General features: G+C 38.3%; 2 protein-coding genes across 3 annotated transcripts; one reads left to right on the top strand and one right to left on the bottom strand.

Annotated features, from left to right (window-relative positions):
* Window positions 1–748: 748 nt before the first annotated feature.
* Window positions 749–7,635, bottom strand: ALG10 (ALG10 alpha-1,2-glucosyltransferase). Its single transcript, XM_087722175.1, has 3 exons — window positions 7,471–7,635; window positions 6,143–6,337; window positions 749–2,912 (listed from the first exon to the last, which is right to left on the bottom strand). Exons 1-3 carry the CDS (start codon window positions 7,633–7,635, stop codon window positions 1,857–1,859), a joined length of 1,416 nt encoding a protein of 471 aa, XP_087578301.1. The 3' UTR covers window positions 749–1,856.
* Window positions 7,172–16,467, top strand: TPRKB (TP53RK binding protein). 2 transcript variants are annotated; one of them, XM_087722176.1, is made up of 5 exons: window positions 7,172–7,324; window positions 13,089–13,272; window positions 13,809–13,931; window positions 14,939–15,115; window positions 16,167–16,467. In XM_087722176.1, the coding sequence occupies exons 2-5, from the start codon at window positions 13,129–13,131 to the stop codon at window positions 16,248–16,250; spliced, it is 528 nt and encodes a 175-aa protein (XP_087578302.1). In that variant the 5' UTR covers window positions 7,172–7,324; window positions 13,089–13,128; the 3' UTR covers window positions 16,251–16,467. The 2 variants fall into 2 exon arrangements, with proteins under 2 accessions (XP_087578302.1, XP_087578303.1); XM_087722177.1 differs by lacking the exon at window positions 7,172–7,324 and adding an exon at window positions 7,675–7,811.
* The last annotated feature ends 10,038 nt before the right edge of the window (window positions 16,468–26,505 follow it).

Genomic DNA, 26,505 nt, shown 5'->3' with positions numbered 1-26,505 from the left:
TTTTCTATTAAAATATTTTTTCTTCACATTTTGCAGGCTACTGTTCTAAAAACATTCAGTCAAAAGCTATTAAAAATGCTGCAAATTGTACAGTAAGCACAGCTCAACAGCGCCACCATATGACCCTAATTTATCTGTGTTTATTCTTCCTAACTCCTCCAAGTAATGGTTTTAATATAGTATTTTTCTTATACAGTACATTGTATGATTTTCCTGATTTTAAACATGTTCTCAAAAAGGGAAAGTCGTCCCTGTTAGCAAGTATTTCATTTCTCAACTTTCACAGGAAATTTAAATTTCTTTTAACTTTGTGAGCAAGTGTGATCTTTGTGATTATTCTCCGCACAGAGTCTACCAAAGCCAAGTGCTATTTGTACAATTTTTAAAGGTGCCCAGGGTGACAAATCTACTGACATGCACTTTAAAATTGGTCACTTTGAAATCAAAAGAACAATCTGCAAAAGCTAAGATATTTTACAGACAATTTTCAGTAGGAGCCTTTTCATCATGTGAGAAATTAAATCACGATAACCATGTCTATACTTCCAGTTAAGAATCATATGAAGGTTCCCTAAAGATACATTTCTAATTTCCTTATTCTAAGTGTTCTATCGTTTTCCACCTCAAAACCTGTATTATTTTTCTATTACACGAGCTTGGAAAATTAAGTGTATATCTATGAAGAGGGAGGAAACTGTTACAACTGGAAGAATACTCTTGAACACATTTCAAACAGACAAAAAAGCTAAAACAAATCCTATCATTTATTGCTTATTAACACAATTGTGTTAATATTTGGTTCGTGATGAAAAAACATATTTATTTTACCTTATTCATTGCTAAGTGTTCTTATTGAGTATAGCTTTAAATATTTGTTTTCACATCTTAAGCATGCTTTACCCAAGTACTATGGCCCTTAAATATAAGGAACACTGATTTGGTTTTTATTTTTTGGCATTGAGCATGCAAATTTATTACTAGAATGAAAAAAAATCTCAGGTTTTATTTTAAAAAACATTTTAACTGCCATAGTTTGACATGTTGAAAACAAAATCAATCAGCAGAACTGTCATCTTATATCACTGAGAACTGATATTTGGTTAATTATAATAACAGGTCCTATAAAGACTTATGATTTATGCTGAGGCTACAAATTGATTTATGTCGTCAGTATAGCAACCTGTGGTATCTAGAAGTTCTTTTAGTGATTAACAAATCAAGTATATTATACAATATTTGCCCATGATATGTGATTTAAATATGGTTCTCTAGCTCATAATCAATTTCTTCCTAGCTCACACTGTAATCCTATTCATTTCTACATAGCTGCACTGATTGAAAGTTTCCTGCCAGAAAAATATCCAAGATTTCAGCCGTAAACTGAAGCACATTAGTTGCAATAAACTGATAATTGTGTGACTTTTACCTGTATCCCTGGACCCCAAACATTATATATTTAAAAAATGTCACTGTATGTAAGCACAAAACAATATTACCCAAGCATGGTAAAAAGACAGTATAATAATTGAATGACATCAAATCAATCACTTGTTACATGTGTAGAGAAATACAATGAAAACAGTCAACGTTTATGCTTTCTGTAGCATAATTGGTATGATCAAAATGTCCATACATTCACGTTATTTTGGGAATATGAGTAAAATTTCCCCTGATCTTTTAAGAAGTATGATTACTGATACACCCTTATATAAAAACAGTCCAAAAACCCTACACATTTCACATTTCTTCCATTACAAAACATCCAGAATACTTCATTTTCCTTAATGAAGTTTTTCAAAAGTGTAACCTCTTATTTGTAACAAAAAGCTCTAGAACAGGTTTTAGGAACCAAAATGTTACCACATAAACCTCTGGATTTCCTCATTATTTGGCCAGTGAAACGGTTTGTTCAAAAAGAAATAGAATGTTATTGCGTTCACCAAACTATATATAATCAACTCTAAGAAAAGTTTCAAAAGTGATGGCATCGGAACATTAAGCCTATATATAATGTATGGCAAAATAAAGTAACGGAATTCTAGAAGCTTTTGTGGAACGGTGGCTGCAAACAGACATACAAAATATACTAAGTTCCAGAAAACAGATTTTGACTTCAGTGCATCTGTGAAACTCCAGCCAGCAAATATATAAACTGGAACTAATATGTACTTGACAAGCTCATGTCTTTGAAAGATTTTTCTCCACACATAAAATGTGTAATGTCTGTTATCGGCAAGCAAATATTTATGGACGTACGTAAATTTCCAGACGAGGAATAAAGAAACAATTGTGAGGACACTGTATCGCAGAAAATAGATCCTCACAGAATGGAGAAAACTGATAAATTTACCGGGCGTCACTATAAGAGGGAAGGAAAAAAAAAGACTAAAAGAAAAAAAATAAAATAGCTGAGGGAAGTGCAGGCAGGCTTCATGGCTGCTCCTGTCACCAAGAACGATGCCGCCATTGAGGACAATGAAAGTAGCAAATATCACCACCACAGTAAGGTACGGCCATATCAAGGGAATCAGATTGCTGATGTTTTTAAAAGACATAAAGTACCCAAGGAGAAATCTAATAATCCTGATTGACTCTGAAATGATGTTTTGTGCCGGTAGGTTTTTCTTCTCTTTGCTTTTCAATAATTCCACTTTCCAGCTTTCACTTAGCTTTTCTGCAACAACATTTCCACCGCAAAAAACCGTCCATACAATATTCGTCTGGCGAAACATCACCCCACAAAATCCAAGGCATGCTGAAGTTTTATGATTGCCATAGAGACACATTAAATAGGCAAAGAGGGTAAAAAACGTGGATCCTGTGTCGGTATAATAAAGGAATGTAAAAAAATAAAGAGTTGGAAATGTTGCTAGTGTCAAGGTTGACAGGATTCTCTGGAATCCAGAGGCAGCCTAAAGGATAGGGGGGGAAAACAAGAAAAAGAATCAGGGCTATTGTTTCTAATAAAAATTAAAAACAACACGGGCATATTCACTAAGAACTTGAAATAGAAATAATTAAAAACATTAGCATTAAACCATAGCACACCACATTAAAGTTCGTTGTTAGAAATTCAGCTCCTAAAAAACGTGTTGTCCAGTTGATGGAGTTTTGAATAATCATAGTGTTGCATTTCATTAATTGATTATGTTCGCCCAGGAACAAAAACATTATTTGTAGGGTCAAATTTGCTTCTATGATTCACACATTGACACCACTATAGAAGAAGTGATTTTGATTCTTTTATAAATAAAAACAGTTTCCTTTACAAGATTAGGCTACCATTTGCAGATTTTATAATTACCATACACGTACACCAAGCACATATTTAAAATAAAACATTTCACTATCATACCTGTTACAGATAGTCCTCAACTTACAACAGTTCATTTAGTGATCATTCAATGGCACTGAAAAAATTGACTTATGACCATTTTTCAGTGTTACAACCTTGTCACATCCCCATGATCAAAATTCAGATGCCTGGCAACTGGTTCATACGTTTTATGTCCATTTCTGTGTCCCAAAGTCATGTAATGACCTTTTGTGACCTTCTGAACAAGCAAAGTGAATGGAGAAGCCAGATTCACTTAACAACCGGCTTATTAACTTATCAACTGATGATTCACTTAACAACTGAGGCAAGAAAGGTCGTTAAATAAGGCAAAACTCACTTAACACATCTCACTTAACCACAGAAGTCTTGGCCTCAATTGTGGTTGTATGTCAAGGACAATCTGTATTTGATCATTTGTAAAAAAAAAATTAATAGTCAGGAACGATTAAGGAATGGAAATAAAGTTGGAGGGGAAGATCATATTAATAATAAAAGATGCAGAAGCAGGAGAAGCAGAAGAAAATGTATATTCTATGTATATGTCAAGCAAAGTAGAGGGAGAGAAAAGGCATGTCTATTTTTTGTCCAATCTGGTTTTCAGATTCTGCCTCTGAGTCCAAATACTCATCACTACTACCAGTATCCCAAAATGAAATGTCACCACGTCTTTTAAAAACTCACTTCCCCATCGTAAGATAAGATCATAAGACTGCACAGAAAAAAAAATGCCAACCAGATAAGATTAAACTGATTTTAGATTCTAAATGAGATAAGACAACTAAAGTTTAGAGTTTAGAGTTTAGAGTTTAATTTCATTTGTATGCCGCCCTTTTCCCTAAGGGGACTCAGGGCGGCTCACAACTCAAAAGGGAAGGGGGGATACAAACAGTTTAACACGAACACAAAACTATACATAGTTAAAAAGCACAACAATCATACCATTCGAGATAGGGGCAGCGAATCTTTAGCTCCAGGCCTGTCGGAACAGCCAGGTTTTAAGGGCTATGCGGAAGGCCTGGAGGGTGGTGAGGGTACGAATCTCTACGGGGAGTTCGTTCCAGAGGGTCGGAGCAGCCGCAGAGAAGGCTCTCCTCCGGGTAGTCGCCAGTCGACACTGGCCGGTGGATGGAATTCGGAGGAGGCCTAGTCTGTGGGATCTAATTGGTCTAGTGGAGGTAGAAACCACTAAAACCACAAAAGTGAGATAACCCTGGGAGTGGGAAACAAGCATGGCTTATTTCATAATAACACTGGCAGTCCTTGACTAACAAGTTCATTTAGTGACTGTTCAAAGTTACAACGGCACCGGGGAAAAAAAGACTTATGATCATTTTTCACACTGATGGCTGTTGCAGCATCCCCATGGCCACGGGGTTTATATTCGGATGCTTGGCAGCTGCTTTTTATTTATGACGGTTGCAGTGTCCCCAGGGTGATGCGGTCACTTTTTGCAACCATCGGAGAAGCAAAGACAGTGGGGAAGTCAGATTCACTTAACAACCATGCTACTCATTTAACAACTTCAGTGATTCACTAACAAAATAACAAAATAAATTTTGGACTCAATTTGAGGACTACCTGTAAAATAAAGCTGGGAACAACAGATAGCTGCAGGCATAATGTCAAGAACATGCTTTATTCTTCCAAGGTATTAAAATAATATACAAGGTAAGCGTATAAATCCATCCATCTTCTTGGCTATTATTTTTTTGTTGTTGCTGCAATGATATATCTTTGGTTGTATTGATGCCAGTTCAAATTTGGGCACTCAAGATGTTCTGAACTGAAAGTTAAATCTACCAAAGGAAGGAAATTTATCATCTGTTGAGCCAAAGTAAATGCCAGTGTTCCTGAGCTATGTGGGCTAATTATAAAGCCCTATGAAGCGGTATATAAGTCTAACTGCTATTGCTATTGCTATAATGCTGATCACTGGATTAAGGTTAGGTTTTCACATTTGTGGGATGTTTTGTAAATGTATGCAGAAAGGTGCCATCGAAGAAGACTTCTTAATTTTGTCAAATATTAATGTATTTTGGAATGTATGCAGAAAGGTGCGATCGAAGAAGACTTCTTAATTTTGTCAAATATTAGTGTTACGTTATGTAGAGTAAAAGTGTTTTAAACTATATATATATATATAAATTTAAAACACTTTTACTCTACATAAATCAACACTAATATTATATATTATATATTATATATATAAACATATATATATATATATGTGTATATATATATAATACACATATATTATATATATATATATATATATATATATATATATATATATATATATATATATAATTTATATATATATGCGTGTGTGTGTATATATATATATATATATATATATAAATTTAAAACACTTTTTCTCTACATAAAGCAACACTAATATATATATACACACACACACACACACTCACACACACACACAAGTATTTAGTACATGAACAGTGTGGCATTTGGGTATCATTAGTTTTGATACATAATAATAGTGATAATATTGGCTACATTAATAATGCTCACATAATTATATTATAAATATTAAAACTGAAGTTATTGACATGTTAGTGTTTGCTCCACCATATATATAATCCTTCATCATTTAATTATTCAATATTTTAATACACAATACTAATAATAATAGTAATATTATTTAAGTACATGTAATAAAATCATCTTTCAACTGCTCATCTTTACATCTACATATTAATTTTATATCAGACTATGCATAACAATATTAAAATTTAAAAAAATATTGTGTGGAGTGAAGCTATTTTAGATGCAATGTGCAGAATGTACCTTTTTATGGTGTATCCTGCAGAAAAGCAAATATAATAAATAGAAGTTTCCAATGCTGAAAAGCAGGTTAATGAATCGGAGGATTCCAGTAGAGCAGAGGATGCTTTCGGACCAACCAAAGAGCCAGCCTGCGGGTTTCAGGATTCCAACTGACAGCAAGTACAAACCAGGCAATGTGGTGATCATTGGATCCCACTATCAGAAAAAAGAAAATAAAAAAGAATATTTCAGCTCCTTGTATTCTCCCAAATTCTCCTTTGTACTTTTGTATTCTCTTCCAAATTCTAAAATATTTATTTTATTAACATACTTAAAAAATACTTTTAACTCATAGCACTAAACATAACAACAACAATAGTGGAGAGAAGGAGGGATGCGGATATAGAATAGAAAAGAAAATATAGAGAATAGAAGAATAGAATAGAGAATATAGAGAATAGAAGAATAGAATAGAGAATATAGAGAATAGAATAGAATAGAATTCTTTATTGGCTAAGTGTAATTGTACACACAAGGAATTTGTCTTTGGTGCATATGCTCTCAGTGTATATAAAGAAGAAACAATGCTATAATATAATATAATATAATAGAATAGAATATAATAGAATAGAATAGAATAGAATAGAATAGAATAGAATAGAATAACAGAATTCTTTGATGGCCAAGTGTGATGGCCAAGTGAAACAATGATATAATATAATAATAGAATAGAATAGAATAGAATTCTTTATTAGCCAAGTGTGATTGGACGCACAAGGAATTTGTCTTTGGTGTATATGCTCTCGGTGTACATAAAGAAAAACAAAATAAAATACATTCATCAAGAATCGTAAAATACAACACTGAGCGATAGTCAAGGTTACTAATAAACAAACAAATTATACTAGGAAACAAAAAAAAACAATATAAATTTTAAAGATACAAGCAGCATGGTTATTATAAATGGAAAGAGATAGGTACTAGGAAGGAAAAGAAGAATACTTGACCACTTTAGGGAATTCTGGTCTATTTAGAAAAAAGGGAGGAGATTGTCCTCTCCTCCCTCCAACCAAACGCGCCCTTCAGATTTGAAGAACGTCAACTTCCATCAGCCCCTTCCAGCAAAAGCAGTGGTGAGGGAAGATGGGATTTGTAGTCCAAAAGCATCTAAAGGCAAGAGGCTGGATCTGTGCGGTGCTTCGTGTAAGCAAGGGTGGAGAAATGATAAGGAAAGGGGGGGGTGTCTATTTTGCGGGATATTAAGAAAGAAGGAGCCACCTTCGGCTGCCTTTGGAACCTGCGAAGCTCCGCGCTTCGCAGGGGATACGCTCGCCCGCCCGCCCGCCTACCTCCTGGAAGCGACCCGCGCAATAAGCTCTCGCTTGCGGGACGTGGAAGGCCTCGTCCATATAGGCCTCCCGCTGCTGCCGGTTGAACGCCGAGAAAAGCAGGCAGGAGACGAGAAAGGTGCAGCTGAAGGCCGCCGAGAAGCAGGAGGCCTCGGAGCGCTCCATGGCGCGCCTGCTCCCGTCCGCTTTGGCCCAGGCACCGCGGGAGAGAGCCCACGGGCGGCGCTGCCGGAGACCGCCGAGGGGAGGCCTCTACGCCGGAGAGGCCTTCCCGGCGGGAAACTGGTCGGCTGGAGGGAAGGAGGAGCCTCGGCGGGCCGCTGTTCTTGACCCGCATGCAGGTTTGTGGGCCTCGCCCGGCTGCGGCCTCCTTCCCCGGGATAGCAAAGCAGGGCGTGTGTGTGTGTGTGCGTGCGCCGGCGTTACTTTACAGCCCTGGTGCAAAATTATCCTCTTCCCCTTCTTAGGAGTGAACTTGTGCGCTTTATCTGCACGCTTCTTGTTGGTGCTCAAGGTGTTCAGCAGCTGTGATGGCTAGGGTGGGTGGGTTGTAATGTTTCCTGGAGAGCACCGTAGAGCAGTGTTTCTCAACCTTGGCAACTTGAAGATGTCCGGACTTCAACTCCCAGAATTCCCCAGCCAGCGAATGCTGGCTGGGGAATTCTGGGAGTTGAAGTCCGGACATCTTCAAGTTGCCAAGGTTGAGAAACACTGCCGTAGAGGATGGGGGGGAAACGGTGTAAAAATGCGCTTTTTGGAAAGGATCCAATGCATACAGTGGCCTTTTTAAAAAGAAAAAGTGCAAACGGGTTAGGTTAGCGAAAGGTTGGGCTGAGTGCAGCGTTGTTGCTGCTTCCGTGGATTGCATTCGAAGGGGTGGAATTCAAAGAATAATAAATAATTAAAATGACTGCATTTGTGTAATTTATCATTTCTATTTATTTAAAATGGAATGGGATAAAAAGTAGAGCAGAGTAGGAATAGAATAGAATAGAATTCTTTATTGGCCAAGTGTGATTTAGACAAGGAATTTGTCTTTGGTGCAGATGCTCTCATTGTACCTAAAAAGGCATAAAAAAATGCATTTGTCAAGAATCATAAGATGCAACACTTAATGATAGTTATAGGGTACTGATGAAAGAAATGTCCTTCTGGATTCGGCTCCAAGTGGTGAAAAAGACACTGGAGACATGGAGGCTGCTTGGAAAGATGGTTTATTGTTGGACAGGGCCACATGGCTTGAGCCCTGAACAGAAAAGGTGATCACATGCTTCAATGTTGGTGGAGAAGAAGAGAAGGGCTGAAGGAGGGGCTTGCTAGGCTTTTTATAACCTGTTTAGTCCCACCTCTCTTTCCTGTTCCTGTGTAAGAAATATATTCTGATTGGTTGTCAGACTCCCATGGGGCCATGCAGGGGCTACTCTCTAGGCTGTGTTTTGAATCCAGGTATGGATGAGTTCTCAGATGCCATGTGGTCAATTGAGTAAAGGGCCAATATTATCATGCTTTCCTGCAGCTGCTGGTGAAGTCTTTATTATGTAAAGTGGACTAGCCTGGCCGTCTTAATGGCCCATTATCAGTGGGGATGGGCAGGAAGCTACAGGCAACTATTCTGTCTTTTAAAACATGTTTCTTTCTTTTCACATCCAGAGAAATATTTTGCCTTTTCAATATTTCCTAGGATGTTTCATTTTTCTGGGAGAGGGCTGGATGATAACTTTCCGCAGTACAAATAAACAATCAGGAAACAATCAATATAAATCGTAAGGGTTCACTGACAAAAGGACGAACGACAAAACTGCGCCCGACTAAACCGCGGTGACAAAACCGCATGTTCTAAAGCGCTCCGACGAATGAGCGCTGAAATGCGGTGACAACAGCGCGCTGTAAAACTAAACCTAACCCTAACCCTAAACGTAACACTAAACCTAAACCTAACCCTTACCTTAAGTTAAATCGGCTTTCTGTCGACGCGCTGTTGTAAAGCGCCCTTCTGTCGACGCGCTGTTGTTGCTGTGCTGTTGTCGGCGCGTTGATGACGCGGTTTTAGCGACGCAGTTTAGTCGGGCGTGGTTTAGTCGGGCGCGGTTTTGTTGTTCGCCCTTTTGTCGGGTCACGAATCGTAAGGATACAAGCAACAAAGTTACAGTCCTGCAGTCATAAGTAAGAGGAGATGGGGGATAGGAACGATGAGAAGATTAATAGTAATAGTAATGCAGCCTTAGTGAATGGTTTGACAATGTTGAGGGAATTATTTGTTTAGCAGAGTGATGGCATTCGGGGATGGGGGGAACTGTTCTTGTGTCTGGTTGTCTTTGTGTGCAGTGCTCTTATAGCGTCATTTTGAGGAGTTGGAACAATTTATGTCCAGGATGCTGTAAATATTTTCACAGTGGCCTTTTTTAAACAAAAAAAAGCAAACGAGTGAGGGAAAAGTGGGCTGAGGGCAGCGTTGTTCCTGCGTACGTAGATTACCTTAGGAGTGAAGTTCAAATAAGAATAATAAATAATTAAAATTACTGCATTTATATAATTTATCCTTTTTATTTATTTGGAATGGAATATACTAAAAAGTAGAGTAGGGTAGGAATAGAGTTGAATAGAATAACGGTTGGAAGGGACCTTGGAGGTCTTCTAGTCCAACCCCCTGCTTAGGCAGGAAACCCTACACCACTTCAGACAAATGGTTATCCAACATCTTAAAAACTTCCAGTGTTGGAGAATTTACAACTTCTGGTGGCAAGCTGTTCCATTGATTAATTGTTCTAACTGTCAGGAAATTTCTTCTTAGTTCTAGGTTGCTTCTCTCCTTGGTTAGTTTCCACCCATTGCTTCTTGTCTTGCCCTCAGGTGGTTTGGAGAATAGCTTGACTCCCCCTTCTTTGTGGCAACCCATAAGGTATTGGAAGACTGCTATCATGTCACCCTAGTCCTTCTTTTCATTAAAGCAGACATACCCAGTTCCTGCAACCGTTCCTTATATGTTTTAGTCTCATAATCATCTTTTTTGCTCTTCTCTACACTTATTTGATTTTTATCCCATCAACTCAAGGTATAGAACCTAAATTATACTGTGTCCTCCTCCTATTTTCCCCATAACAACAACCCTCTGAGGTAGGTTGGGCTGAGAGAGAATGACTGGCCCCAAATCACCCAACTGGATTTTTATGCCTAAGATAGGAATGGAATTCAAGGACTCCTGATTCCTAGGCCAGCCCCATAATAGAATTAAAGAGCGGGATGGAACCTCAGAAGGTCTTCTAGTTCAACCCCCTGCTCACAACAGGAGACATACCATTCCGAACAAATTGTCCAGACTCCAGACTATTCTAGAAAAGTTCCAGCAATGCAGCACCCACAACCCCTAAAGGCAAGTAGTTCTACACCTGTACATTTGGAGGGTTTTCTGCCTAAATACAGATTCCTACGTTTCTCACCACTGAACTGCATCTTGTTAGATAGGGCCCAATGCTTAAGTCAAGATCTTTCTCAATCTTGAGTCTATATTCCAAAATGTTATCAATTTTTCCCAAATGGATGTCATTTGCAAATCTGATGAGTTCCTGTTCTATCATCCTATTTAGGAATTTATGAATCAATAACCAGTAGACCAAACTGGCTCTATTATACATTAACATGCATTAATAAATAGATGTATTAATTAATGTATCTATTACAGAATTATAAATAATGAATATGATATAATTCAATTATAGTCTTAAATATAATTTAATGATTGTGTAATATAAATATATAATTTATTGTATTATGATTAATAATGTGATTTTTATTTATATAATAGTACAAATAATATAATGTATCATAATTCTAACTATACTATATTACTTACTAGCTGATAACCCGGCATTGCCCCGGTATTTATTTATAGGGGGGAAATGTCCAGACCAAATGTAATTTCTAATGTTGGATTTTCCCCCTTACCTGAGGGAGCCCCCTTGTGGAGTACTGTGAAGCCATTATTATGGCAACTCCATTGTGGTGTACAGCAGAATCCATTTTAAGATACAAAAGGCTGTATCTTAACAGAACACACACCCCGAGGTATTTTAGGGGTTTCTTACCCCCCCACAGTATTTTTTCCAGAGAGTAAGTCATCTGTGTACCGAGTTTGGTTGAAATTGCTCGAGGCGTTCCAGTGTTATGCTGGAACACACACACATACACACACACACACACACATACACACACACACACACACACAGAGCAATTTATAGATAGATAGATAGATAGATAGATAGATAGATAGATAGATAGATAGATAGATAGATAGATAGATAGATAATTCTCGACTTACAGCAATTTGTTTAGTGACTATTCAAAGTTACAACAAAAATTATTATTAATGAAATGTATTTTAGAGAAGGTTAGTGTGATTTTCCTCTATCCATGTTAAATTTTGATTTTCTTTTCTACTGACTTACTTTTTTAAAATGATCACAATATAAATATTGCCATAACCTTAACCCTCATCTAATTTTAGAACTTACTTACTTCTTCCCTCCCTCTCTCTTTTAGCAAGCAACATCCACAAAACAATATTTAAACTTAATATTTTAGAAATAATCTTGAGGGAAGATTTCTTGAATTTAGATGGGACAATGCATCAATAAGAAACTAGATAGATGTAGAACAGTAAAACTGGTGGACCCGCGGACCAGATACGTCACACTCAGGCCATGCCCACCCCAGCTCCGTGAAGGCAAAATATGTCATGATATGTCATGTGACATTGATGTGGCGAGTTTGACACTGGTGATATACAAAGATATACAGTAGATATTGTCCTGAAAAAAATAGTCAGTTAACCAAAAATTAGCAAGATCTATACCAAATGTTATGACTAAATCATCTTTTTGTCAAATGACTTTTTGCCAATAAAGAGCATATTAAAAAAACAGCTCTAAAAGATTACTTCGTCTGTGATATGAGAACTCACTTTGTGTAAGTCTGAATGAAGGGCTTGAAAATCTATTTTTATAAAGATGCATCTTGTAATTAGTTGCAACGTTGAATGTGCTCTATTGTCATTTTGTGTGAAAGACATTGAAGAAGAAGTGCTAATAGGAACTTTGAGGTATCCCATATGTGCATGGAAGCAAAGAATTTTTACATAGTCGCTACAAATGAACTCTGGATACTCGGGCAGCTGTGAAGATTAATTAAACTTAAATTCACATTTTTTATAAAAAAAATGTTGATAATCCTACTCATATTGGCACAATTTTCTTACTTGGTGACTAATAGGCTGAGAAAAAATTCAGAATAGCAATGATCTTTTCTCTGTAGAAAAAAAATATTCTTGAAGCTGTTCCAGTGTAAAAGCCAACACTTGTTGGAGAACAGGTAATTAGTGTAAGAGCACGTTTCATAAAACCTAATCAATTCTGGAACATAAACCCAATTAGTTTAATTTTCCAGATGTTACCATTGGATAAACCACTAGCTGCACTTCATAGCAATTCAGGATTGACCTGATCCCTTCTAGTCACCTCACAGAATTAATCTTTAAACTTCAGTACATCTCTGTTTTCCAAATATAGAAGTTTAAATATAAACAGTTTCCATATGTAACTCTTAAATGTTTATAAATGTTCCAGGTTTGATTAATTCAGAAGGAGCTTACTGTTCTGGTACAAGATGGGATGTTTAAAACATTGCTTAGAATTATTTCCTGACTGCCTTGTGACTCTTATCCTATTTAATGGTGTGAAAAATGCTGCTACTCTGCGGAGGAAAGCAATGGACGGTGCTATCGATGGAGCATTAATTAATCCTTCAATGGTAAGCAACTTTTTTTTTTAATCCATTTTTCGATAACCGATGCCCAACAAGCCGCCCTAAATCGGGATCAATGGCGTGCTGTAATCCGTGATGTCCTGCCCCTGGCCTTCACAATGCAACGGTCACTGCCTTATGGACGTTGACATTTACGAAGATTAAGTCCAAGTAAGTAAGTCCAAGCAACTTGTCTCCATTTTACGTATTCAGTAACGTTCAGAATACTGTTTGGAAAAAAAAAATCCAGTGGGTAGAAACTTCTAAGGAGATAAATAATTTTCACCTCACTTTTTAAATTGCCTGCTCAAACTTCTGGAAGATTGTTTCTAGTGATTTTGCTTTCCCATGGGTAGAAATGTGATGTATAGTCTAAATTTTAATATAAATACAGAGCCTAAACGTACTATTCCATTTCATAGCTGTAAAGTAGGGGATTGCTTTCCTAAAGAATCATTTTATAAAATGACTAAAAAAAATGCAAGTTGTTATTCTGGAACCGATTACAGCCGTTGAAAACCTCTTTATATTTTCTCCGGCAGGTTGTTGATCCTTTTCAGATACTAGTAGCCGCAAATAAAGCTGTTCATCTCTACAAAATTGGCAAAATGAAGACAAGAACACTTAATGCTGAAATCATATTCAACCTTTCACCGAACAATAATGTGAGATGGTTATAACTGGGGCTGAGATACTGCAGTCCCTCTGCCTTGTTTCATGCAGCTTCACACTCTATAGACATGTTCCTTTATTTTTGGGGCTGTCATTTCTCTTCCACTTTGTGGGTTGGTATACTGTCAGGAGAAAAAGAGAAAGAAATGTTGCACTATAGTGAGAAAGGAAGAGAAAAAAGTAGCATACCCATAATACAAGAAGCTTCACCTAGCATTGGGATTTGCTTTGTTTTATTTTTGCTAGCCTCCAGCTGCAGCTCCCCATTTTACTGGAGACCAAAGCGTAATCAAAGCAGAAGAGCCATGGTGGTTCAGTGGTTAGAATGCAGTATTGTACACTGATCCTGCCCATTGCCAGGAGTTCAGTCCTGATCAGCTCAAGGCTTCCATCCTTCTGAGGTCGGTAAAATGAGGCCCCAGATTATTGGGAGCAATATGCTGACTCTGTAAACTGCTTAGAGAGTGCTGTAAAGCACTATGAAGCGGTATATACGTCTAAGTGCTATTGCTATATTGCTATAACGGTATAGGGTTTCCTTCCTAGGCAGGGGGTTGTACTAGAAGACCTCCAAGGTCCCTTCCAACTCTGCTATTGTGTTGTATTGTATTGCTGTTGATATAACCCCCACCCCCCCCAAAATGTTAGCCATTCTTAATTTGTACTCCGCTCTAAATCGGGGTTGTCAAACTCGCAGCATCACGTCATCACATGACATATTGTAACTTCGCTAAACCGGACATGGGCGTGGCCAGTGCGTGATGCATCTGGTTCTCGGTTCGCAAGTTTGACAGCCCTGCTTAAATCAATTTTTCAATATTGAGTGAAAGTATTGAGCTGAAAGAAGTAAATATTAAACACCTTATTCTCGGTTAAGTGAAAATAATATGTAGATCTTTGTATCTTCTAAATGGGATGGTTATTTTTGAAATAACATTTAGATTAGATCAGGTGCTAATGACTATGACTAATACAAGACTGTATTTTCCTTTAATGTCAGATTACAGATGCCTTCAAAAAATTCGGCATTTCTGATAGCGACTCTGCAGTCCTCATAGTTTTGATTGAACACGAAGAGAAAACTGTGAACCTGAACGACATAATAAGTGAAGTAGACGGCCAGCAAGTTTCCATTGATCATCTCTCTGAAATAAGTGACATACAAAAAATTAAGAAGGTTTGTTTCAGCTTCTCTGAGTAAGAAGATAGAGTAAACGAGCATTTTAATAAATCAAAACATTGAAGGTTCAATGCAGTGTAACAGGTATTCGCTTGGGTATTATCATCAAACCTAGGGTAATTTTCTCTCGGATATGGATGTATAGGATTGCAAGCATATAAAAAGAAGTTTGCATAATCTTTCACATATATACCATACGTTCTTCCCACCCCCCTAAAATCTGGATTGGTTTCAGTTGCCTGGAAATCTAAATGTTAATGTAGCAAAGCCTTTTCCTAACTTCCAGCTACATATTTGGAGAGTGGCAGAATGAGGAAGACTGATGTAACTAATAAAAAATGTAAATGTCATAACACAACCTATAAACTAAGGGTAAGCATCTTGTAAGCTGTTAAGTGTCATGTCTCCTGTGCTACTGAAATTCAGAGGAAGATCATATTAGTACACTGAACTGAATTTCTGGCTTTTTTCTGCACTTCTACATTTTCAGAAGAGGTTTCTTGGGATATTTTCTTTTATTCTGTGCCTCCATGGCCACTCCGGGTTCCGTCTACCAGCCAATGCCATCTGGCTACTACCCGGGGGGAGGGCCTTCTCTGTGGCAGCTCCGGCCCTCTGGAACGAACTCCCCGCAGAGATTCGGACCCTCACCTCTCTCCAGGCCTTCCAAAAAGCCGTTAAAACCTGGCTGTGTCGGCAGGCCTGGGGTTGATGAGTTCCCTTCCCCTCTCGATTTGTGTGTCTGTTGGTTATTTTTAAATGCTTGTATTTGTAGTTTTTGTGTTTCCTTTCCCCCCTTGGGTTTGTGAGCCGCCCTGAGTCCCGCTGGGAATAGGGCGGCATATAAATAAAACAAAACCTAAACCACTCCATCAGTTTGCCTTTCAGGGCAACTCTGAAGTGTAAAACTGCCTGTGATATCTGGTCTCCAAGCATTGAGTAGATGACCCTCCCTCCCCACTTCAAACCATTTTAAACAAACCAAAATAAATACTTTGTAGAATTCATGCTGTCTCTTGAGAAAGTCACCATTCTGTTATCTTTGCAGGTATATAAGCTCACTCCACAAGAAGAAAAAATAGGCACCCTGCTGGATGGCATCATTTGCAGAATGGCAACCAAAGAAATATGACTGCATTAGAAATGACAGCTGTTCGTTACTGAAAGAAATTTTATTTTAATTTTCTTCCCCCTCTTGTTATGTCGACATTAAATGTATTTTGGGATCTCTGATTTGATCTGAAGCACAATTTTATTCATGAAGCAGAACGATGCCGCTTTTAAAATGCTCTGCTGCCAGCAATTAATGATTGTCAAATATCTAAATATTAAAATTTAAAACTGCAGAATTCTGAGGCCATTTCCCTGCTTTGCATGTCATCATGATTCTTTGACTCGCCATCTCAATTTTGTTTCTGGGAAACACAGAGCAATGAGTAAAATTGCAACAAATTTTCAATAGAATTCTTTAGCAATGAAAAAATGGGAACTTAAGGTAATTCTGTACTGATTCCCTGCTTTCATCTCATTTCAGTCTAATGAAAGTCTCATAGAACTTATACTCTGTTGCTCCAAAGAGAGACTGTTTGCATGTGAGTTTTTAATTTTTTTTAAAAAAAATTAATTAATTATTTAATTGGGAGTTTTCCTGCCCTTGGCCAAACTTTGTATCTTGAGGTTATCATCTCTTTGATCAGAGGGACCTAAAAGAGATAAATTCCATTTTGCTGTAACCTTAATTTTATTTTTTCTATAGTCTTATTGCAGCTGTTCCACCTTACTGTTTCAACCAAACATAATCTGTATAGCATAGCCATGTTACTAGATCATAAGTCATTCTGTTATCTTTTTCCATTTGGGGAAGCCTCTTATGATTGTTGTTTTTGTTGCAAAAAAATGCCCTTTTTTCTGGAAAATTGATGACTTATTTTTCTTCGGGTGGTCATGGGAATGTACTTTTTCCCAAGCTTTCTGAAAATCACCCACAGCTGGTCTCTTGTTATTAGTAAGCTAGAAAATGTAGGCTGCACCAGACTGGTATTTGTACTGCTCCAGTGGAATGCTCCAACATCGTATTCGGAAGATTTCTTCTTTAATCTTGGATCTGAATTGCCCTAATCTAGTTTTTTTTCTCACTTTGGTGCCCTGTTTGTCTTTGAAACACAACTGCAATGGTCATATTGGCTGGAAATTCTGGAAGTTGTAGGATCAATATATTTATTGTGCTAATGCTAGGTTGGGAAAACCTGACAGCTTTGAACATGGAGCACTTTGTTCCAAATCTTGCAGCTTTTATTTTATTTTATAGATCTATGTATGTGATTACACTTTAAAAATGTAGAATATATTCTGTCCTACTGCTTCCTTGGGGTTATGTCAAATTTGCTCCCCAAACAAATTAAAGACATTTAAATTGGATAAATACACTTCTCAGTGACATCACCAGAGCCGACCTGAGACTTTGAAGTTTATCTATTTATATTTCATATTTCTTAACTGTCCATCTCCCTCAGAGATTTATAACATATACAATTGTAGATTTGGCCAGCAAATATTTTTATTGGTAAGCTAGATGCATTTGATGTATTCATACAGGTTGTAACAAAACCACATCTCCAGATGCTTCTTTGAGGTTATCAAAGTTGAGAAGCTCATGGTACTCATATCAAGTTAAAAACCATTCAGTCCACTAACTCCTCACTCATTTACACTTTGCCCAGTTAGACGTGGGAAATTTAGAATATACACCATAATCATGCATTGTAATATATTGTTTGTAGAAGAAACAAAGATGTCAGCCGTGAAATCTAAAAGAGAAGCTACTTGTTGAAAAATAAAAGAAAAAAGGATTAGCACAAAATAAAATTGTGTATTACCCAGTTTTCCAGTAGTGGATTTGAACTTGTGTCTTGGTAGTTGTAACCTTACTACTTACTTACTACTGCATTAAGATTATATTTACAATATTTTATTATGAAGGATTAGACAACATGAAATAGCAAAAGTGTGATTGGTTTTACAGGGTTTTTTTAAGAAAAAGCTTGTTGAAGAAAAGAATTTTTTATCATGGAAAATTAAAGATTTGTTTTCATTCCCTGACAAAATAAATGGCACATGGAATATATCATTCGTTTTGCTGGCTGAAATGAAGCTTCTATTTTTGGTAACGTTAACTGGTGGCGAGCAGGTAGGTTTAAATCATATCCTTTTTTGAACATAAATGAAAAATGGCTCGCGTGCAGTTAACATAAACCAATGTGCTGTAACTTTGTTGTTCCCTGGGAGAATGCTTCGTCAATTTTACCCTTAGTGGTGGAATACATTAAGAGATGAATTGAACCTGGATGGTTTTTTTTTTTAAAAAAAACTTTTTGAAAACTTCAGTGATAGTACAGCTTGGGTGTTGGTAAAAAACCCTGAGAGATAAGTAGAAATCTTCAGCTTCTATTATGAAGTAAGGCAGCCTTGCTTTTCCTTTTTATATTGGGAGCTGTTGAAATAATGTTCAGATCTGAGGGAATCCCTGCATAAAAATCTCACACAAAAGAAATCCCTTCACAATTATATTTGTTTCTAAACTACCACACTTTAAGATGTTTATAGCAGCAGCAAAGCAGCAGTTTAGCGAGTTAAAGTAAGTAAAAAATTCCCATAATTTTAGATGTTTTAGGAGGTGACAAGTTTTGGAAGCATCTACAAGGTGGATACCTCTTTTGGCTCTGCATACCTTGGAAGTCAAGTTAACAAGAGAGCCTCTCTGAGGAAGATGAGTGGTTCAATAATGTGAAAAATTAATAAAACTGGAACCCAGCTAATATTCTCCAATTTATACAGTCTTGGAGGTCATAAGTACAAACCATTTTGTTGGCCACGAATTACAGTTGACTTCATAGGCCAAGTTACAAATTAAGTTTGATTTCATTTAAATTTAAATTAAGTACTTTTAATTAATTAATCTCCACAGAACCATTTTCTCCATTAGCTACAATATCATGACAACTTTTGGAGATCTCAGATGTTATTCTAAGTTTGGAGGGCGGGGAGCTGCAAAAACAAATTTCAGGCTAAGCTTTCTACTCTAAAGGAAAGCTTGTGGTTGACAAAGCCCACCATTATTAGTCTTTTAAGTAACTACACAGACTTTAAATCAAACTTTCCCAATCCAATGTTCCCAGATGTGCTGGACACAGCTTTCTGTTATTTCTTGCCAGAAAATAAGAACTATATTGCTAGCATCATAGGGACAATGATCAGAATCTCTTTCCAGGGCCATAAAAATGTAAGAAAAATCAGGTACAGGTTGCTGATAACTAGACTTCATTTAAAAATAAGAAACAGCTTTCTAACAGTAAAATTTGTACAATATGGAACAAGTGTGTGCCTACGGAGATGGTGGCTTCTCTGTTTTTGGAAGCTTATAAAAGGCTGGGCATTTTTCTGCATACTTTGTATTGCAGAGGGTTAGACCAGGGGTCAGCAAACTGCGGCCCTGGAGCTGCATATGGTTCTTTCCTCCCTCTGCTGCGGCTCAGTCACCGGTCGGCGCCACAATTTTGAGAGGAGCTTCTGGTGGTGGGGAGAAGCACAGTGTGCCAGGAGAAGACTATGGCAAGGGGAGGGTTTTCCAATTGTCTCCACAATTAATAGGGCTTTCGGTTATGACAGGTAGAGGAAAAAGTACGCCGTGCTAGGAGGAGACTATGGTGGGGGAACTGAACTTCTGGTTAGCTCCAGAATTGAACAGGGGGCTTCCGGTTAGGACCTTTGTGGCTCCCAGTGTTTTTTTTTCTGTCGGAAACGGGTCCAAATGGCTCTTTGAGTGTTTAAGTTTGCCAATCCCTGGGTTAGACCATATCAGTGTTTCACAACTTGGCAACTTTAAGAGGTGTAGAATTCTAGGAGTTGAAGTCTACATATCTTAAAAATGACAAGCTCAGAAATACTGGGCTACAGGATCATTGCTGGCCCTTCCAACCAGGGGTGGGTTGCTTCCGGTTTAACAACTGGTTCAATGAGCACGCGTGCTTCGCGCAAGCACACAGCGCTGAAAATGGAGCATTTAGAAGCTCAGCTGCTTACCTTCCAAGTCAGCAACGGTAAGTAAAACAGCTGGAGGGGAATCAGCTGAGCTGTGCGATTGAGATGAGCTAGAAAGCAGAAAATAAAGGGCAGGATAGAGCAGGGCAGGTGGGGGAGGCAACTGATCATCAGAGCGACCAGTTCGCTTGAACCGGTATAAACCAGCTGAATACCACCTCTGCTTCCAACTCTACAGTAGTATGGTTTTAGGAAAGCAATGTTAAACTTTTCTTCCTGGTATTTATGGGTGTCTAATAACCACCCCTAACTTGTCATGTTCCAGATACCTTACACTACAATTCTCACGATCCTTAGTCAGCAGGCATATTGACCATATTAACTGGATAATGAGATTCATAATTTTTTCAGTAGGTCATGAGATTTAAGAAGTCTGATGTCATGTGTTCTCAGCCTCTGTGAATAAATCTTGGGCAATAAATGGTGATCCTCTAGCAAAGAAACAATACTACAATAATCACATGTTTAAACATAACCTTTACCACAGGAACTCAGGCATTTTTTTCTAATGCTAATTAATTCACCTTTCCAATCCTTCAGTATTATGGGCAAGTGTTACGTTCACGCTGCAGATAAAAGGGAAATGACAAGAATTTTCTAAATGCCAATGGTTAGGTAAATGGCAGGACTCCTGGAGTCCTTTCCTTTCCCATATTAGTTGAAGAACCTAAATATGTCACTGCAGCATCTTTCTGCTTCTCAATGCCCTCCAGATAATGTGGGCTACAATACTTTGTTTTCTTTAATCAGGAGGGCCATTAGTCACCATGGCCAATAATTGCATGAGTTAAAGTTCACATCACTGGATCGCAGTCTTCTGAGCTAGAAATCCTGCTACACATTTAGCTATAAATTAAATAATATAAACCACTACATAGGGGTTCAGATTCCAGTTGTCCAGTTTTCTATTAGGGAGGAAGAACATAGCATTGTTGTTATCGACCCATTTTTTTTAACTACTGAATTTAGCCTGAGTAGAGGGCATAGTCTAGTTAATTCAGAATTAAATCCCAGAGTACAATGAGACTTACAATCGGTGAAGCACATACAGGATGCATTTTACTAAATATTGAATTGGATCTACCACCTGCATAGTCCACCTACCACCTCAATTCTTTCCTAATGATCATGTCCATATTTTGGTGTCCGAAATTCAAGGCCATTCATGATGTTGAAAGACAACTCCAGATCAGCAACTTATTGACAAAACTCTTTCGAATATGACTTCTTGTTAGTTGCAAAGTTGTGTCCGACTCATCACGACCCTGGGGACAATGGTCCTCCAGGCCTTCCTGTCAGGGGTGGGTTGCTGACAGCATTACTCCCGGTTCGGCATGGAAAAAATTGTGTGTCCGCGGTCTCTCTTTCCACCTAAAAAGGTCTGTGTGTGTACAACGTTAGAAAAGGGGAAAAAATTAAATTTCTGCAATGAAGATTGTTCTGTGCATGTGCAGAATCGAAAATCACGACGCTGACGAAGATAGAACTGGCTCGGGGGTGTGGCAGGCCAAGTACCTACTTGGCCAAACCAGTAGGAACCCACCTCTGCTTTCTATCCTCTACCATCCTCTGGAGTACATTCAAGCTCACGCCAACTGCTTTGGTAACTCCATCCAGCCACCTCATTCTCTGTCGTCCCCTCCTTCTTTTGCCCTCAATCTTTCCCAGCATCAGGCTCTTCTCCAGTGAATATGGCTATAGTTAATTTAAGAGTGTTTTATACATTAGTATTATGTATATCAAAATAAACCTTTACATTGTTTTTTCTTACATTTAAGAAAGTTGAAAAAGTAATATAAACCCATTAGTAATTCCATTCCTCAATTGAAAAAAAAAATCACTGCTTAAAAATGCTATATTTATTATTGTCTTCAACAGGGTCTTACGTTTTTGAATTCCAAGAGGGGGAAAAAAAACATTAAATAAGCTCAGTAATCTTTCCTTGCCCAAACTCCCCAGACTGCAATGAGAATAACCATGACGATCAGGGTATAGAGTACGCGGACTGTTGTTTGTTCATTTTCACACCAGTGTTTGCAGCGAAAAGAATTGTGCCAGTTCTCTCCAGGGTATGCTGATGGTTTAGGCCGATGAGCACGAAGACAATGAATCCTGCCAAAAGAAAAACACAGAGATTAGCAATTTCCTTCCCTATCATCTCTCCCAAAGGATGCTTGATGAACATCAAAATGAACAGGATTTAGGATTAGTATGCCTCTAGTTATCAGGAGTCAGGTTTATCTTAAAGACACACCCACAAAAACCATCAGGCAATCTTCAGTCGGAAAACACAAAGGCTTTGTCAGATATTTGATTCCTATATGCACTACAGTTGGCTTTTTTTTTAAAAAATGCAGACATTATTGCTTTATAGCAGGGGCCCTCAAAACTTTTTAAACGGGGCCGATTCACGGTCCCTCAGACTGTTGGGGGGGGGGCGGACCATCTGGGTGGGTGTGGCTAGGTGGTCATGTGACTGGGTGGGCATGGCCAATTTAGCAGTCCATTTTGCCTTTGTCCTTGCTACACTTGCCCCTCCCTTACTCGCCCACCGTCCTGGATCATATGGCTATGAAAAACATCCTGAAAGACTGTTTTTAAAGCGTTTCCAAAGACTTTTAAAGCACTACTTTACAAGCTGGCAGCAGAGCTGCTTTTCAAGCCAGCAGCCCCTCCCCTACTCATCCACCGGTCCTGGATCACGTGGCTCAGGGACGTGCAGTCACTAGAGGCAGGGGAGGCGTGGCCTCACCAGTCATGAGGAAAAGGAAAGAATTTTAAAGAATTTTTAAAAAATAATTAAAGCCAAGGTAGTTGCTGCCAGATTCCAAGTCACAGTGACTTGGATCAGTGCTTAGTGTTAACTATAGGAGGAGGCCAGAGAACTAGGGGCCTCTTGTGCATAAGCTATTTTTCGCCTTTTAAGAGTTAAGCAAGGGTTAAAAAGCGAAAAATTACGTATGCAAAGGAGGCACGTGTTCTCTCGCCTCCTGTAGAGAGCATTTTTAGAGGCTTTTTAGAGTTCTCTGGGAGCAACTAGCTCAGTCTGACTCAGAGCTCTGGCCTTTCATGAGGGCAGAGTTGAAATCCTCTCTGAAACAGCTGGAAAAGGTGTGTGTGTGGGGAGGGAGGAGGAATTTAAAAAGTTTGATTGCATGCAGAGCCACTTTGCCTTTTCAAACACACACACACACACACACACACACACACACACACAGCTGGATAAAAGTATATAAGCCCAGCTTCACTGAAAAGGCAATGTGATTCACTTGCAATCAAAGGTTCCGATCGGAAGGCAGCAGGGGAAGGGGGGTATGGCAGAGAAGCTACTTTCAAGCCTTTGGAAAATATATCCAATCCAACTTCTGTGTTTGTTTGAGAGTGAGTGAGTGAGAGAGGGATCCAACTTCTCTGTGTGCGTGTGTCTGTTTGAGAGAGAGGGGAGGGAGGGAGAGAGGGAGGAAGGAGGGGGAGGGAGAAGAAAAAGAATGGGAAAACTTATTTTGCAAGGGAGAAAAATGCTGTCGCTTTAAATCGGAACTGAGCATGCCTGGCTGTAGAATTCTGGGAGTTGAAGTCCACAAGTCTAAAAAGCTGCCTCACCAGCCATAAAGCTCACCGCACGTCACTGACGTGGCTGCACAGGTGAGATCACCCCTCTGTCAGCTGGTCCTCCCCAGCATCCTTCGGCAGCAGCGGTGTGATCAGAAGTGCAGCTCAACCAGTGAAATAACTAACCAGAACTGCAGCTGGAGTGGATGCTCACTGGAAGTTAAGGCCGATGGTGAGGGGCGCGGTGGAATCCCACCCCTCTGCGGGCTAAATACTTTGCACTGGTGGGCCGTATCCGGCCCATGGGCCGTAGTTTGAGGATCGATGCTTTACAGGAAAATTAACTGTTCGATCTCTGATCACTATTTAATTTGAATTTCAAATTGTTGAGAAAATTGATGGGCTTACTGGATACAAGCAGTTCTAAACATGGAATTTTGACTGGAAATAAATCTCACTAAATTCAGTCAGACTTGAAGGAAAATAAGCATATTTAACATTGTGGTCTGAATCTTGCTCTATTCATTTCTTTTTTAATTTAACGAACAGAGAGAAAAAAAGGCAGAGACAGCAACAAAAACAAATCATGTCTCCCAATGCATTATAACTTGTTGAATATATCTGTTGCCTCATTAAATATATGGTTGAACTTACTTGCTCCATTAAGCCAAGGAAATTGAAAGCGTAAGTCCCATTGAAATCAACAGAAGAAGAAAAATCTTATGAATATCTTTCATTAATTTCACTTTGAGTTTAGGTGATTAATGTATTTTGAACAATGGTTTAAGAGCAGTTCTGCTTATTTTGGAAATAGGATTGGAATAGCTATTTATAATGGACTTGCATTGGTTTTATCACAGCAATAGCATCATCTATCCAACCTGGCCATCCTAATAATGGAGCCATACTTAGTACATAGATAGGAACTCACCAGATAGATTATAAAGTACTGAGAAACTAAATATATATCTTGAAAGAAGGTAAACTAATTCTGTCTTACTGCCAAGAAAACACTGAGCTGATAGAATCATGATATAACTCTTGTACTGCAATAATATTCAATTGACTTTATAATTTTTAAAAAAATATTTATAGTTGTTAATGGCATGCAGCAGGTCCAATTATGCACTGGAGGAGAAATGTTCTATGCCGCATTCCTAAACACACTTATCTCTATAGCATATCATTCAATTTCTTTGTACAACTTCTTTCTCGGCAAGAGCATCTGAAAACCAGATCCGCTGGCAATCCACTCTTTTCCTCAAATGTTTAAATGGATATGGGCACCCCACATTCACAATTTGAAATTTTTACATCACCTATAATAGGCATTTGGTTTCAAAATAAAATATTGCATGCCAATAAATGTAAAGTACATTTCCATTTAAAACAACAGGTCCAGAAAAATGAAAGTACAAAAAAACCCTTTTACTCTGTTTTCCTATTTCCATCAAATTCTGGCCTTCCAGGAGTTGTTATTAGGTAAAATTTATGCAAACAAAAGAGTCTGGTAATCCAGCCCACACCCTCAATTCCTTCAGCTTCTGTGTTCTCAAACCCCCATGGTTCATAGCCTATTCTTGCACCGCAGATATTAAGGCAAAGCTTGCAATAATTCTGTACAACTCCTTATCAGAGTCCCTAAAACTCAGCTGTAAAGAGGGGGAAAGGATAAATGACAGTGAAATTGCTTGCTGCTTTAAGATGACAAACCCAGGGTGGCTTACCTCCTAGACACATTCATTTCTTTCTTGATGGCTCTTCAGCCTCAAAGCCAAGGGCCTATTAATCGGTGAAATTGGTAGCAAAAAAAGCTGTTTTGTGCAACTAAACAGGATTAAATGCGGGGAAATGCCATGGATCTGTGGCCGGTCATGATCGTACTCGTCTTCTCTTTCCTTACTGGCTATTCAGTCTTTATAAACAGAAGCCGCTAAATCTATCCTTTTCCAAAAGTGGAATAGTGGAAAAAATCCTCCCTACTTATATCGTGTGTGTCTTCAAAAGGAACAGGACAGGAGGGTGGGGAATGATGGGGGCAGAATAAGGGAGGCAAGCTTGACTACATCAGACACCATTCTGTTTCAAAACTTAACAAAAAGATACTTGGAATACTGTTCTGTTTTTTTCATTTTGCCAACACAAGCATTTGCATTTCTAGATATGAAAAAGCAAATCATTCCTGTTTATCTCAAGAACTCCTAGAGGAAGTCCTAGGTGGGGGGGGGGGGGTTTCCATCCCATAAATTACTTCAAGTTAGTTTTAAATGAATACCCAGCAAGGACACCAAGAATACACTTCACCCTCACTTTTGGGATTTCTTCACCAGTGTTGCATCTGGATGAAAGAAAATATATGCACCCTAGAATATAAAGATAGCATCACAACCTAAATCTCCAATATTATTTCTTCCTGCGCTGTTATGTGAACTCTGAAGTCTGATAGCATCTTTTCCAACTCAACAGATTTTATTAAATATATGCTTGTGGTTTTTAATGATTGTTAGTCAGAAATGATACTATTGGTACCATATTCCTGACATTTTACCACCATCAATCAATGTTACTCTCCTCCTAAACTGGAAATAGGCACATTTTAAAGTGAGGTGAGTTCTAGCCCCACTTTAGGCACAAAACCAGCTGGGTGATCTTGGGCCAATCCCTTCATCCCCAGGGAGGAGGCAATAGCAAACTATTTCTGAAAAATCCTAGGGTCTCCTGCTTGGGCAGGGGGTTGG

This window comes from Thamnophis sirtalis, unplaced genomic scaffold (assembly GCF_051295495.1).
Source record: "Thamnophis sirtalis isolate CommonGarterSnake01/CBP01778 unplaced genomic scaffold, rThaSir2_p1.2 scaffold_9, whole genome shotgun sequence".
In the NCBI taxonomy this organism is placed as follows: domain Eukaryota; kingdom Metazoa; phylum Chordata; class Lepidosauria; order Squamata; family Natricidae; genus Thamnophis; species Thamnophis sirtalis.
This window is presented reverse-complemented; position numbering and strand designations above follow the sequence as displayed.